General features: G+C 41.5%; 1 protein-coding gene across 4 annotated transcripts in view; it reads left to right on the forward strand.

The window, feature by feature from the left end:
- Positions 1-13,416, forward strand: part of ERC2 (ELKS/RAB6-interacting/CAST family member 2) — an 881,888-nt gene that overhangs the window by 364,341 nt on the left and 504,131 nt on the right. For all 4 annotated transcript variants that reach the window (XR_006390837.1, XR_006390839.1, XR_006390838.1 and 1 more), the window contains one exon: positions 11,855-11,981. Coding sequence is in view for 1 of the 4 variants with exons in the window: in XM_044300746.1 (XP_044156681.1) it covers positions 11,855-11,981 (127 nt within the window). In the remaining 3 variants the exon portion in view is untranslated. The remainder of the gene's footprint in view (positions 1-11,854; positions 11,982-13,416) is intronic.

The raw sequence follows: 13,416 nt of genomic DNA on the forward strand, positions 1-13,416 counted from the left end.
TTAGTATTGAGCAGGTGATATAATTAGTGTCTTACCACAGGTAGTCATTCTAAGGGATATTCACCAATCATGACCGGTAGGTAGGCCCTAAGGACTGGAGTTGAGGAACACTGCTTTAAATGATTCATGCCATGACTGAAGTAAGACATATCCTATAGTACATGACAATCTCTTTCTAACAAAGCTGGAACCAGGCCTGTACCTTACATAGATCCAGAAATATCCCCATATATTTCTGCCATTGCTCTGGTAGATTCTCTTCAGGTTGACAGCTTAGGGGGACATGTCGTTTCGCAGGGGGGGGATATACTTTCTACTGAAGCTCTTTCACTCTCACTGTCATAACTTCTAAAAGTAGATGTGGCTGGTGGCAGTTGTTGGGTGCAATTGAGTGTGTGCGACCACCTAAGTAGATGGTTGTGTGTATTGCTATTCAGTGTGAACAGCAGGGGGTGCCATTATGATGAAATAAAGAAAATGTCTCACAATTAGAGCATTATTGTAACAGAAAGTAAATTGCAAATGTAACTAGTTTTTCATGCTGAATAGAGATGAGAGAGTCTTTTGAAAGTTCAGTTTGGACCAAAATCAATTCTGCCTAAACCAAAGTTGCCCTGAAATTGCTATATAGCATTCTCTAGTTTCCTAGGACTTAGAATTTTTAGGAAAGGATGTTATCTTTTTTTGTTAGTTTTTTGCATTTTTGCTCTTTCAATGACAACAATAGCTAATAATGTCTCAGTGGCTCTTATATACATAGCTATGGGTAAATGTATGTTTGACGGAGTCAACATACAGTACAGTGTGTTTAAACACGCACATGTTTTATGCTTTATCATATTTCAAAGCTTACAAAAATAGTCCTTTATCGGAGGCAAATAGTGACTAAACACACACAGTGTTATGGGAAAAGAAACAGTGACTGGTTGGGGGACCAAGCATCTAAAAATGATACCTTAATGGGGTCAGAATGCCTACCCATATCACACACACATGCCAAGAATCTCAGCATACCGCCCAGGCCACACCCCAGATAAATTTAATTAATGCAAAGGTGCACAAGTGCACCACATTTGCGGACTGACAAGTCAAATTTTCCATATTGCAGCAGTACTCTTGCTTACCATGGCCAAGAGTCCCAGCACAATGCCTGGGCCACACCCCGAAAAATTACATTAAGGGAAAGGCGTGGAAGTGCACCACAAGTCACATTTTTCATGTAGTAGTGGTATTCTTCACTGCTTAGCCAAAAGATCCTCCATACAGCACGGGCCAGAACCCAGAAAAATTTTATTTAGGCAAAGACACAGGCGCGACTAAGTGGTACAACAGCAACTGAACCGGCAGAAACTTGGCCAGGTGGGAGTTCAGCTTACACAAGCTGATTTGTGGTCGAGAATAGTTTTTCCATGGCCACACATTCCATTATGGATATCTCACGATAGAGCGGAGAAGGAGTCAGAGCTGGAGAAGAAGCAGCTGATGATGGTAACAAAGACACTGTAGTGCTTGGAGATGAAGGCTGGCTGCCTCAAAGAAGACCAGTGGTGTTGAGTGAAGCGAAATCCAAATTTCCTTGCGCTTCCTAGTAATGAACCTGTTTTCCTAAAATGGCGGGCGGCTGCACATTTTAGAAAGTGAAAGTAAGTGTAGAGACAAGCCCGAGAATGTGTGATCTCCCATACTGCCATGCAGCAGCCTCCCTTCTGTGATGTCACAGCTAGCCAGAGCCCTATAAAACCCTGATCCTGCGTGGTCGCCACGTTTTTCGTGTGAGCTGAGCATAGGGAAAGACGTGACAAGATGTTCATGTCTAGGGACAATGTTGCTGGAAACTGTTAACAGAGAGTGTACATAACTGCGCAGTGCACCTAGAGTCATAGCTAATCCATTCTGCTAGCTGTATAGTTACTGTGCCGTCAGTATTAGGCCTCATGCACTACAACCATTCTGTTTTTTGCGGTCCGCAAAAAACGGAAGCCGCCCGTGTGCTTTCTGCAATTTGCGGAACGGGCGGCCCATTGTAGAAATGCCTATTCTTGTCCGCAAAATGGACAAGAATAGGACATGCTATATATTTTCTGCAGGGCCTCGGAACGGAGGCAACGGATGCGGACAGCACACAGAGTGCTGTCCGCATCTTTTGCGGCCCTATTGAAGTGAATGGGTCCGGACTGGAGCCGCAAAAACTGGGGCTCGGATGCGGGCCCGAAAAACGGTCATGTGCATGAGGCCTTACAGGCAGGTCTAATTTATCGCTGTGTAGATAAGTGTGCAGTACACCAATATTCATAGCTGTAGAGTTCCTGTGTGTCAGTATTACAGGCCACTGTTACTTTTGGGCAGATTGGCCTGGGTCTACCTGATTTATAGCGATTCATGACAAATTCATTTGTAACAAATCAAATTTCCTGTTGAACTTCAGCGAAGCTGCCGAATCGAAGTTTTCTAAACGTCGCTCATCTCTAAATGCCAGGAGAAGGAGGGCAGACTTTTCTGATTGAGAATCCTGGCCAGTTCTATTTTCCCACAGGATCCGATGATGCCACCTCATGTGCTTCCATAGAGCCCTGGTATCCATGTTTGTGTTTGAACGACCATGGCTTATTTTAATCTTGCAGATCTTGCACATGGCTGTGGCTTTGTGTGCTGGCCCTGTGGAGAAAATTGCCATAAGGGAGTTGCTTGCGCAGAGATATAGTCAGCTCAGCTTGGCCTAAGTCTACCACATTTTGAGCCTGCTCCCACAGTATTAGCGGCATCATCAGTTCCCGAGCTGACCACAATAGAAGGAGATCTGGCCCTGCCAATTCTTTTGGAGGTTTTGCCCATACATTGCCTCTGCTCTTTATTGCCACTGCAGCCACCACCCTTCTCTTCTTATGTCTCCTCAGCACCCCAATCTGGCTTCCAGGTCCTGTCCAGCACACAATCATTCTTATAGTCCTGACCCTCCTCGCTAATTTTATGAGACCGTGATCTCTCATAGTGGGCTCCATGGCACTCCTTCCGATTCCCTGCTCTGCATTTGCCCAGAGTACCACTGTCGATACCACTGTCCCTACTACCAACACTGTGGCTACAAGTACCATCAGCACTATCACCAACACAGCTAAGCAATGAGTCCCCCACCTGCCCCAGAGCCTCCTCATGTGCTCTCACATCAACAGGGATATTCTCTTGACTGTAGTGCGTTTTGGGGTTTTGTTGCCTCTTCTTAGGAAAAATGAAAGCACCGCACTAAGGGAGGTGGAGGCGCGAAGACAGAGAGGACTCAACTAAAAGGCTTTTCTGTGGCTGCAAGGAGGAGGAGCAGGAAGAATACTGGAACCCATGGCTCCAAAGCATGGCGTGGATGACCTCCATATCATCCTGCTGTAACTGAGAGGATAAGAGAGCCATTCAATCCACAATCTCATACTCTTTTTCCTCAATGATAATATTGCGCCTTTCCGAAACGACTGAGAACTGTGGTTTACTAATACTACTACTTCTGGCCGGATATCTTCTGCTGCTGCTACCCACATTCTGGCTCTGGAAGGACAAGGTCTGGTTCTTTCTTTTTGAACCCTTCCATATTGCAGACATTTTATTATGAGGCCTAATGTAAACTCATGATTTTCCTAAATCCAAATTCACAGGTTTGGTACAGTTCTAGCAAAATTGAAAGTGTGTCTTCTGTAACTTGAAGACAGAGGTGCGATTAAATGTCCCTCCCCTTTTACAAACACACTAAATACTGCTGTTGACAAAATGTGTATGGCCAGATCTCAGGCGATGGACAAAAAATATTTCTGGGAACGTTCTTTCAAAGAAAGTACTTTTGTTCACAAACAATCTTTCTTTAAAGGGGTTATCCCATCATAATGATCTCTGTTAATGATTTGACAGTGATCATTTTTGTAAATATACTTTATTAACAAATCCCCACCAATTAGGATAAAATTCATCCCCACTTACCTGATTGTTGTGACTCGGTCTCCCCTGGTTACGACCTCCGCTCTTCTCCAAAAGCCGGAAGGTCGCGCTTGCCCAGAAGACTCCTTCTTTTCTCCCGGCCGGTCCGCTCGCTGTTCTGAACGCGCACGCTGCCGCGCATGCGCGACGGTGACTTCTTCCCGGCCAGAATAGTACAGAGCTGCGAACGCGCACGCCGGCTCTGTAGAAATAAGTCACCATTGCGCATGCGCGGCGGCGTGCGCATTCAGTCCAGCGCGCGGCACTGCCGGGAGAAGACTTCAATCAAGATGAAGCCCGCCCCCAGCCAGAATCCAGGAAGTGAACGCGCGGTGGCAGCAGGTAAGTAGAAAAACGCTAAGTGGGATAACCCCTTTAAGCGAATGATCTTTCGTCTGGCTCGGACGAAAAAATATTAAGCACGGCCAACTTGTTTTCAAACGGTAATGGTAAATTTTAACTGACGAATGTTCGTTCTGGTTGAAATTATCTGTTTTAATCAACTTTAGACTAATGTGCATATTTACTCTTCTAAGACCTAAAACTAATGATTAGCACCTTAAAGGAGTTTTTCAAGATTATTTCCCTTTTTAACTGACCCTGGAGGTGTAGTCCCTAAGATGAGGGACTTTTATTAGGTAATATTTTTCTTCTTTTTGTTCACTAAACTGGTTTATTAGATTTTTTTTTTTATAGGTATTTGAGTTAATTTCCAGTCTTTTAATACTGTACAGTTTTTATTTGAACACTAGAGGCAGTGTTTTTTGTTTTTTTTTATTGTACAGTATTTCAGTTAATATAGCATTTTCTGCCTATGACGCAACATGATCTGTGTTCAGAATGACTCTTTCTCATACATCTAAAATGTTTATAGAAAATGTAAGGAGAAAATATACCCTACCATTGTATCAGGTTGCCTTTAATGGAATGAATATGCCCCAAACCTGCGGCATACTTTACTTGCTATGTATTTGTTCCATCCCTCTGTGTATGTGCATACCAAGCATGGTCTTGACAAAGGCCGGCAGCAGCAAGAGGTCCTCGGAGAAAAATAAATACAGATAAAAGGCAGAAGATTGGAGGAAAAACAGACCCCAGCAGCAGAAGACAAACACTCTAATCAAGTAAAATAAACAGTCTTTCCTATTCCGTATTCTGCTGGAATTATCCGCCAATGCAGTAGATAAATTAGACAGATGGGAGTTCTATGGACAGGGCTTTTAAATGCTCCTTTCTTCAAGTGTGCTATGATGATTGCATATTCTTTCATTTGACACATCACAAGAAATTGCTCAGTTCTGAGTCTTTTAAATAGACTGTAGACTGATGATGTAATGTTGATGTAGCACAGGCCTTTTGTCACAAGACCAGCTCTGTGAGTAATGTGACATGCGTCACCTGTTTCTATCCTTTTTCTTCAGTCCCCTCCCAGACTGTATTACCTATCACAAATTATGTAATTATGAATTTTTCATAATTTTTCCATAACGGTACTTTCACACTTTCGTTGTCAGAACTGCCTGCCGGATCCGGAAATCCGTATGCAAACGTATAGCATTTGTTTCCGGATCCGGATGCAGATCCGTCTGACAAATGCATTGAAGTACCGGCTCCGTCTCTCCGGTGTCATCTGGAAAAACGGATCCAGTATTTATTTTTATAGCATTTTTAAAGGTCTGCACATGCGCAGACCGGGAAACCGGATCAGTTTTTTGCGTAACACTTGGTACCAGATCCAGCATGAATGGAAATTAATGCTGGATCCGGCATTCCGGCAAGTGTTCCAGAGTTTTGGACAGAGAAGATACTGCAGCATGCTGCGGTATTTTCTCCAGCCAGATACCGTAAGAGGGACTGAACTGAAGACATCCTGATGCATACTGAATGGAATGCTCTCCATTCAGAATGCATTAGGATAAAACTAAAGCGTTTTATTCCGGTATTGGGCCCCTATGACGGAACTCATTAACGGAAAACTTTAACGCTAATGTGAAAGTACCCTAATTCATATTATCTTTTGAAATTTGGTTATATCTAAATCTTTAGTGGATGTGTTTTATTGAAGATATGTGATTAGATGATTGACTGCCAATCTTTTAGTTCTCCCATCCAGTACGAGTGAAATTTGTGGCTAAACTTAATCATATCTTTTTGTGGGAGTCGTCTATCAATGGTCTATCCTTTGTGGCTAGTTCATCAAGGTGTGATTCGTTTTACCACCACCGATCAGTCACCGTGGTTTTTCTAGGAGAGCAGCTGTGCCAGAAAATGTAGCTCAGTCCAATTAAGGGTCCTTTCACACGTCCAGAAAATGGAACCGCATCCGTTCCGCAATTTTGCGGAACAGGTGCGGACCCATTCATTTTCAAAGGGGCCGGAATGTGCTATCCGCATTTGCGGATCCGCACTTCCGTTCCGCAAAAAAATAGAACTTGTCCTATTCTTGTCCTCAATTGTGGACAAGAAAAGGCATTTTCTTTGAGAGTGACGGCGATGTGCTGTCCACAAAATGCGGAACGAACAATGCCGGTGTCCATGTTTTGCGGATCTGCTATTTGCGGATGTGTGAATAAACCCTTAAGGGGCCTCTTCATTCTGACAAAATCTAAGCTTCTGAAAGTTAGACCCCCACCAATGAAACATAGGCCATCAGTATTTGATTTCTGGAAAAAAAAACTTTTATGGTACATTTTTATCACAATCCATTGGTCACTAATCTTATACAAGAAATGATATTGTTGTGCTCATCATAAAAAGTTTATAAATTAGAACAAAATGTTAGACTGTTCATAGCATCTTCATGACTAGCCTTGCTAGGATGTTCACGACAACATCTTGGCTGATTTTATTAGGATGTCCGCTCTTACTAGGATGTTCAGAACATCTTAACTGGTCTTTTTAGAAATGTCCATAAGGATATTGTGGTTTGTTTTATGATTATGATTTGGTTTTGTAAAGATGTCTACATTAACATCATGTTAGTATGTCGACAACAACATCATGACTGGGCTTTTTAGAATGTTTATAGCAGCATCATAACTTGTCTTGTTAGGATGTCCACAAGAAGCTTATTCCTTGCCTTGTAAGGATGTCCACAAGAACCTTATGGCTTGTCTTGTAAGGATGTCTACAACAACATCATGACCTGTCTGATCTTGTCAGTATACCCAGAACTGCTGGTCTTTTCAGTTTATCCTAAAAACAAAAACATGGCAGGGTCTTCTTAGGATGTCCACAACATGATGAGCAGGTATAGAGAGAAAGAAAAAGGCAAGGGTTATTCCAATCTAGTGGAAGACTCCAAGAGACAGGATATAACTAGAGGCGCCAGTGGATGGAGAACAAGAAAATGTAAAAAAGCAGAGGCAGGAGAAAAAAAATGTAAAAGGGGAGGCAGCTGGAAGGGGTGTTCACACTGAAAGAATTCGGTGTGTAAGAAAGGATATAGGAAAGTGACTTAATAAGTCATAAAGCTCTAAACACACAATTTGTACTAACTAGCAGTCTCACCGCCGGACCGGAAGTTAGTTTCTGCAGTCCAACGTGAGACGCATACCGGAAGTGATATATCTCAGCTCTCAATGCGTTCCAGGTTGGAGTGCTTGCCGAACCGGAAGTTCCGGATGTGTTCCAGGCTGGAACGCATCGTATATCGGAAGTTCGTTTTTTTCGCTCCTAAAGCACTCCCTGAATGAGAGAGGAGGCGGTCTACGCCCATCAGCGTCCCATGTGGTCCCCACCCCCTCCTTTTTGGCGCCAAAAGACACCATATTGGCCTTCCTTCATAAGCCCTATATATAGGGCCACCAGGTATTACTATTATAAGCTTATTTTTATCTGTATTTTGTTTGTACTTGCTCCTGAAGAAGGGGTCTGCATACCCCGAAACGCGTTGAGCCTTTTATGAATTAATAAAGAAGCCAAAGTCTTCAAACAATACCACTGAAGTGAAGCCTTTCCTTTTCCTACTGGGCAACTGTCAGTGTGGACGACTCTACAGGCACTCCGGATTGGGGGGTATTGGTCCATGCTGGTGTCTTGAGCTTATCCAGCCGGCCTCCCCCCGTGAAGTGAGTTGATTATTATTTTTGGCTTTTCTAATATATCCCTTATAGGGTGACTATATGTGAATACTTTTACTTATTGTTGACTACAGTACGCTATAGTGGTGTGTCTACTGTCCACTGACTTCACCTTCTTCTCCTGGTTACCCTGATCTGGGTATATGACTTACCACACCTTAATTGCATACAAAAATTTATCTCCAATATACCCTGGGGTGTTTGGCACAACATGATGACCCATCTTCTAAGGAGGTCAGAGCAAAAAATAAGAAGCCTCCAGGATCATGAACTTACCTTAGAGTTTTGTTTTCAGAGTTTGTGTTAGATTTCTTCACAGACATCCGCATTGTTCTTCTAGGTATTTCAGTGGCTTGGAGCAGTAGTCAGGATTTCCAGATCCAATGTTTTCTTCTTGCCTCACATAAACCACCAGTTATTTCTACTAGAGTGTTGGCCTGGAACTGATGACAACTATGGCTTTATCAGTTGATTTTCTATTTAAAACCACATGTAGATTTTCATTTCAATAGAATAAATGTGTGTTGACTTCCTCGTTCTTAAAGTTTTTGGAAAAAAGGTCATTGCTGCAACTTGTTTGTGAACTTCATGATTAGATAGGATATATAATGGCATGCATTTGAGCCTGAAATTCTGTTCAGTTTGAAACACTTTCTTCAGTCATGTTTGTTCTTAAGTTTCTTAACCAGAAGTTCGATCATGCTGCATATTCTATAGCTAGTCAGATAACGTATACACATCTCATTCTGCCACAGATGTACGTTAGAAAAGTCTCTGATTATTTGTGAGTGGTAATCTCTGTACAAGCAATGGTAGACAGCTGAACTCACTAATATCCCTTAGGTCGTGGTACCAGTTGCATGTGAAAAGCCAGTGAGGAGGATACAATGGAAATGCTTTGGTAATTTATTGAATTTACCTTGAGCAAAGACACATGCAGGACATTAGAGGTCAAAACGAATGCTATGGAGGACATTAGAGGTCAAAATGAATTGCTCTCACCAGCTCTGAGTCTGCTGCAGGGAAAAAGCACACAGGAACAGAACAAACAGGATATGATGTCATTGAAAGGGAGGAGTAGACAGAGAGCAAAGGCAATGGGATTTACATAATACATTCAGGAAACCTATAACAAGAATGACCACAGGGTGGCAGCATTACATAACATGGTAATGATATGATAACACAAATACACAATTTATCTTAAATCGAATAAATAAATGCTGGGACAGCACACATCTGTCAATCTCAAAAAAATCTTTTGACAGAATAAATATTTATAGAAATATTGAAGCAAAATGTATGAAAGTTTGCAGTTTTTCAATTTTTACAAGGAAATATGATCATATGTACCATATAGGCAGTATATGTATTTCTGGTGCCATGGAAAAGGTTATCGCCTTCTCAGGTGCGTTTTGCAGGGCTCATCTTGCAACAGTAACTTCTTAGAATCAAGAAATTACTAATTACCTCAAGAGTTCTGTCTCTTCCTTCTTATAAAAATTTGGAAAGGGGAATGGTTTACATGATGGAGGGAAGTTCCACTTTTTAATGTCTGCCATGGAACCATTCTCCTGGAAAGACTAAGTTAGTCAACTCCTAACAAAGTAAAATAAATCGATCCCCTTTATACACCTTGGGTAAGAAAAAGTCTCCATAATTCTGGCATAAATTGTGCCTGAAAAGTCTAGTATCCGTTCAGAACAGATCTTTTTGTATTATCTTTAACATAGCCAAGACGGCTATTGAAAGTCAATGGAGGACGGATCCGTTTTTCTATTGTGTCATAGAAAACGGATCTGTCCCCATTGACTTACATTGTGTGTCAGAACGGATCTGTTTGGCTCAGTTTCGTCAGACGGACGCCAAAACGCTGCAAGCAGCGGAGCCAAACTGATGCATTCTGAGCGGATCCTTTTCCATTCAGAATGCATAAGGGCAAAACTGATCCGTTTTGGACCGCTTGTGAGAGCCCTGAACGGATCTCAGAAACAGAAAGCCAAAATGCTAGTGTGACAGTAGCCTTAGAGGAATCATAAAATTTGGTCAGTTCATTAGTTGCATGCAAAAAAAATTCCGCCATACTTTGCAAGAATGCCGGAAAAATTTTTGCATGCAACTAATGAACTGACCAAATTTTATGATTCCTCTAAGGCTACTGTCACACTAGCAAATTGTGGCAAATGTATCCTTCTTTGTGAACATTGATAAAATCCTCAGATTTACAGTTAATCATGGAATTTTGGGGGGCAATGTGTTCCATTTATTTTGAAATACAACTAGTTTAGACCTTTCAATAATGTCTTCTTTGGGTTTGTCAAGAATGAGCAATAATACATTTTAAATGACAGATGCTGAATGCCTACCCAGCTTCTATGTGTCTCTTCCATTCCAGTCCCATGCTGCACATCAACACTTCTCAGTGACGGAGAACAGGGCACAAATTATCTTGCAGGCTGCTTTGATTAGCAGGCCGGCCAACGGTTAGCATGCTAATTGCATAATATGGTCATCCACTCCAAAGTCAACATGACGAGGGTCCGAGATTGCTAAAAGCTATTTTAAAACTCTCATACATGGTGACAAACTCTCTTTACTTCCCTAAATGTGATTATGGTTATACATTTATTGAAAGACAAGTTATGATTATGCTGAAAGCGTTTCAGAAGGACATTTTGTGACTTTGATTTAGAGGGCTTAAGTCAGATCTATGGTCATTATTCTAAAACATCATGTAGAATGGTCCCTCGTCATGCTATATGAATTCTTTATAGGTTTTTAAGAAAGTAGTGTGTTTCACAATGGTTCTAGCTATTCTTTTGTTGTCATAAATTGAGAACCATATTGGAAGGAGCCATAATGGAAGCCGTGACCCAGTGACAAAATTGAAGCTCCATCTACTTCCTGGACTTTGGAGTTAGGAATCCAGATTCTCCGGTGATAGGAAACCTAGGTTTTCCTATAAAATATGTAAAAAAAAAACTAGAATGCTCATGCATAGACATCTAAGAGGGTGTATGCATACATAATATAAACAATGCAAGAACAATGAGCATGAGCTTAGTACCAGACTGCTGGCACAAAGGTTGAGAAACCCTGCCCATGGGAGCTTCCAATCTATAAGGGAAAGGGGAAAGACACAGCAGGTGAGAGTAAAAGCTGCTGATCTGGCTGTCTGGTGGCAGCATGCTTATTGCAGGTGGTAGGCTTTCCTGAAGAGGTGGGTTTTCAGGTTGCTTTTAAATGTTGTAGACATTTCCAGAGTATGGGGGAAGCACAAGAGAAATCTAGTAGATGATTGTGAAAGAAACAGACAAGACGGGAACAAAAAAAGAGGTCTTTGCGAGGATCATAGATTATATATGAGGACGTATCTTGAAAGTAGGTCCAAGATGTAAGATTATGGACAGCCTTATAACTCGTTGTTGGTATCTTGAACTGAATTTGCAGGGGAGCCAGTGAAATGATTGTCAGAGAGAAGATGCAGAGTTGGAATGAGGCGAGAAATGGATTAACCTGGCAGCAGAGTTGAGAATAGAGTAGAGGGTGCTAGATAGGAGGCCACGGAGGAGGATGTTTCAGTAGTCCAGGCAGGAAATGATGAGGGCATGCACTGGCATTTAGTTAATTCAGGAGTGAGGAAGGAGCGAATACAACATTTTTTCCTGAGTATTATCCCAATGTTATCCCAAGGCAGCGGACCTGGGAGACGGGAGAAAGAATAGTGCTGATTTAATGTGTTGATGTATAAAAAATAAAAATAAATTGTTATATATGATATCATGTTTTTAAAACATTTCTACCATTAATCTTAGGATCATGAAAGATCAGAACAAGAAATCTGTCAATCTGAAGCACAATCATCAAATGGAGAAGAAAAAGAACGCAGATGACCCTCGCCGGAGGGATGATAATATACCGGACAACTCGCAACATCTACAGGTGCGTTCAGATATAGTCAAACTATCTGGTTGAGATCCTAAAGAAAATTCAAGTTCTACTGCTACATTGACAAAAAATAATATATGATTCTTGGAATGGGAAGAAACAAAAACAGTAAGGATCATTTATTTTAATCAGTACGATCATCCTAACATATCTTCGTAGGCTTGAAGGGAACCTGCCCGAACCACGGGCAGCATAAAACATAAGCTTAAACATCTGTCCCTATACGTAATATTTTACTATTAGTCCATGGGCATATTGTAAGCTAGGTCTACCAGGGACACATGCTGTTTTAATTGACAGACATATGTCACTGTATCATTCAGACTTGACTGTTAGGGCACATGAATAAAGCACGATGATTTCTGATTGTGGTTATAGCGCTCATTTTGATTTTTCATATCTGTGATCACTTTCATTGACGCTAGATTTGTTGGATTGGATTTAACCATCTGTTATTTATATGGAGATGTGGTACTTGTTTTTACCTTCTAATGTTCTGTAGGGCAACATCCAGGTAGGATGGCCGTCTGATTTCAAAAACTCAACACACATGCTAAAATGATACTCACGTGTGTAAAGCCTAACCTTTAAACTCACAGAATTCTAAAACGTACTAACTAGTTTAAAAGGTTTAAGTAGCAGAAGAGAAAGAAAAGCTGTGAGTGTATGCAAAAGGGTAGAGTTGTATTTTGATTCCCAATGGCCAAAGGCGATCCCTGCTTATTAGTAGCCCTAGAGGAACACGCTTCTCTCACAATGGCCCTCACTTATATGGTAAAATTACCGTGGTCTGAGTGAAATACGGTACACCCAACAGAGCTCACTCTAACAACTGGCCCAGAGTTGAGTTACCATCTTGAAAAGGGTGCCACTAAGACAGGACAGGAACCTACACCCTAACCTCACTAAAGTCCCTCAACAACAAAAAATACTGTACTCTACTACTCCAACACGTTTCACAAGATATACTGGTTCATCCGGGAGGTTGCCTTCAAAGCATCATACGTTTAGTTCTAATTTCTGCTCATACTCTTTTAACGTTATATTATCTTTGAAGGTAAGATTAATGTCACTAATAAGACTTTTGCAAATTGCCCAATCCCATCTGAGATTATAGGTTGATCATTGTGGTTCATCTTTTTGTATCAATGCAATGTTAAGGGATTTTTACTCTGTTTCAGCTACGTTGTGTAAGCCATGTTGTGCCTTGCAGGCGCCATTTTTGGTGGCTTTTGACTTTCAGTCTCATACCCATCAAATCCGAATGATTTGGGTCTCTAGATCTGTCTGAGGCCTCACACTTCTGTCCTGATAAAAGTATTCGCCTCTACTTGACATATCACCAGGCAGGGCCTTGTGTTGACTATACAGTATTTACCATTAGGTCTTGGCGCCAACTGAAAACACAGAGGAAGATTTACTAATCAAA

Source organism: Bufo gargarizans, chromosome 7 (genome assembly GCF_014858855.1).
Source record: "Bufo gargarizans isolate SCDJY-AF-19 chromosome 7, ASM1485885v1, whole genome shotgun sequence".
NCBI classification, from domain to species: domain Eukaryota; kingdom Metazoa; phylum Chordata; class Amphibia; order Anura; family Bufonidae; genus Bufo; species Bufo gargarizans.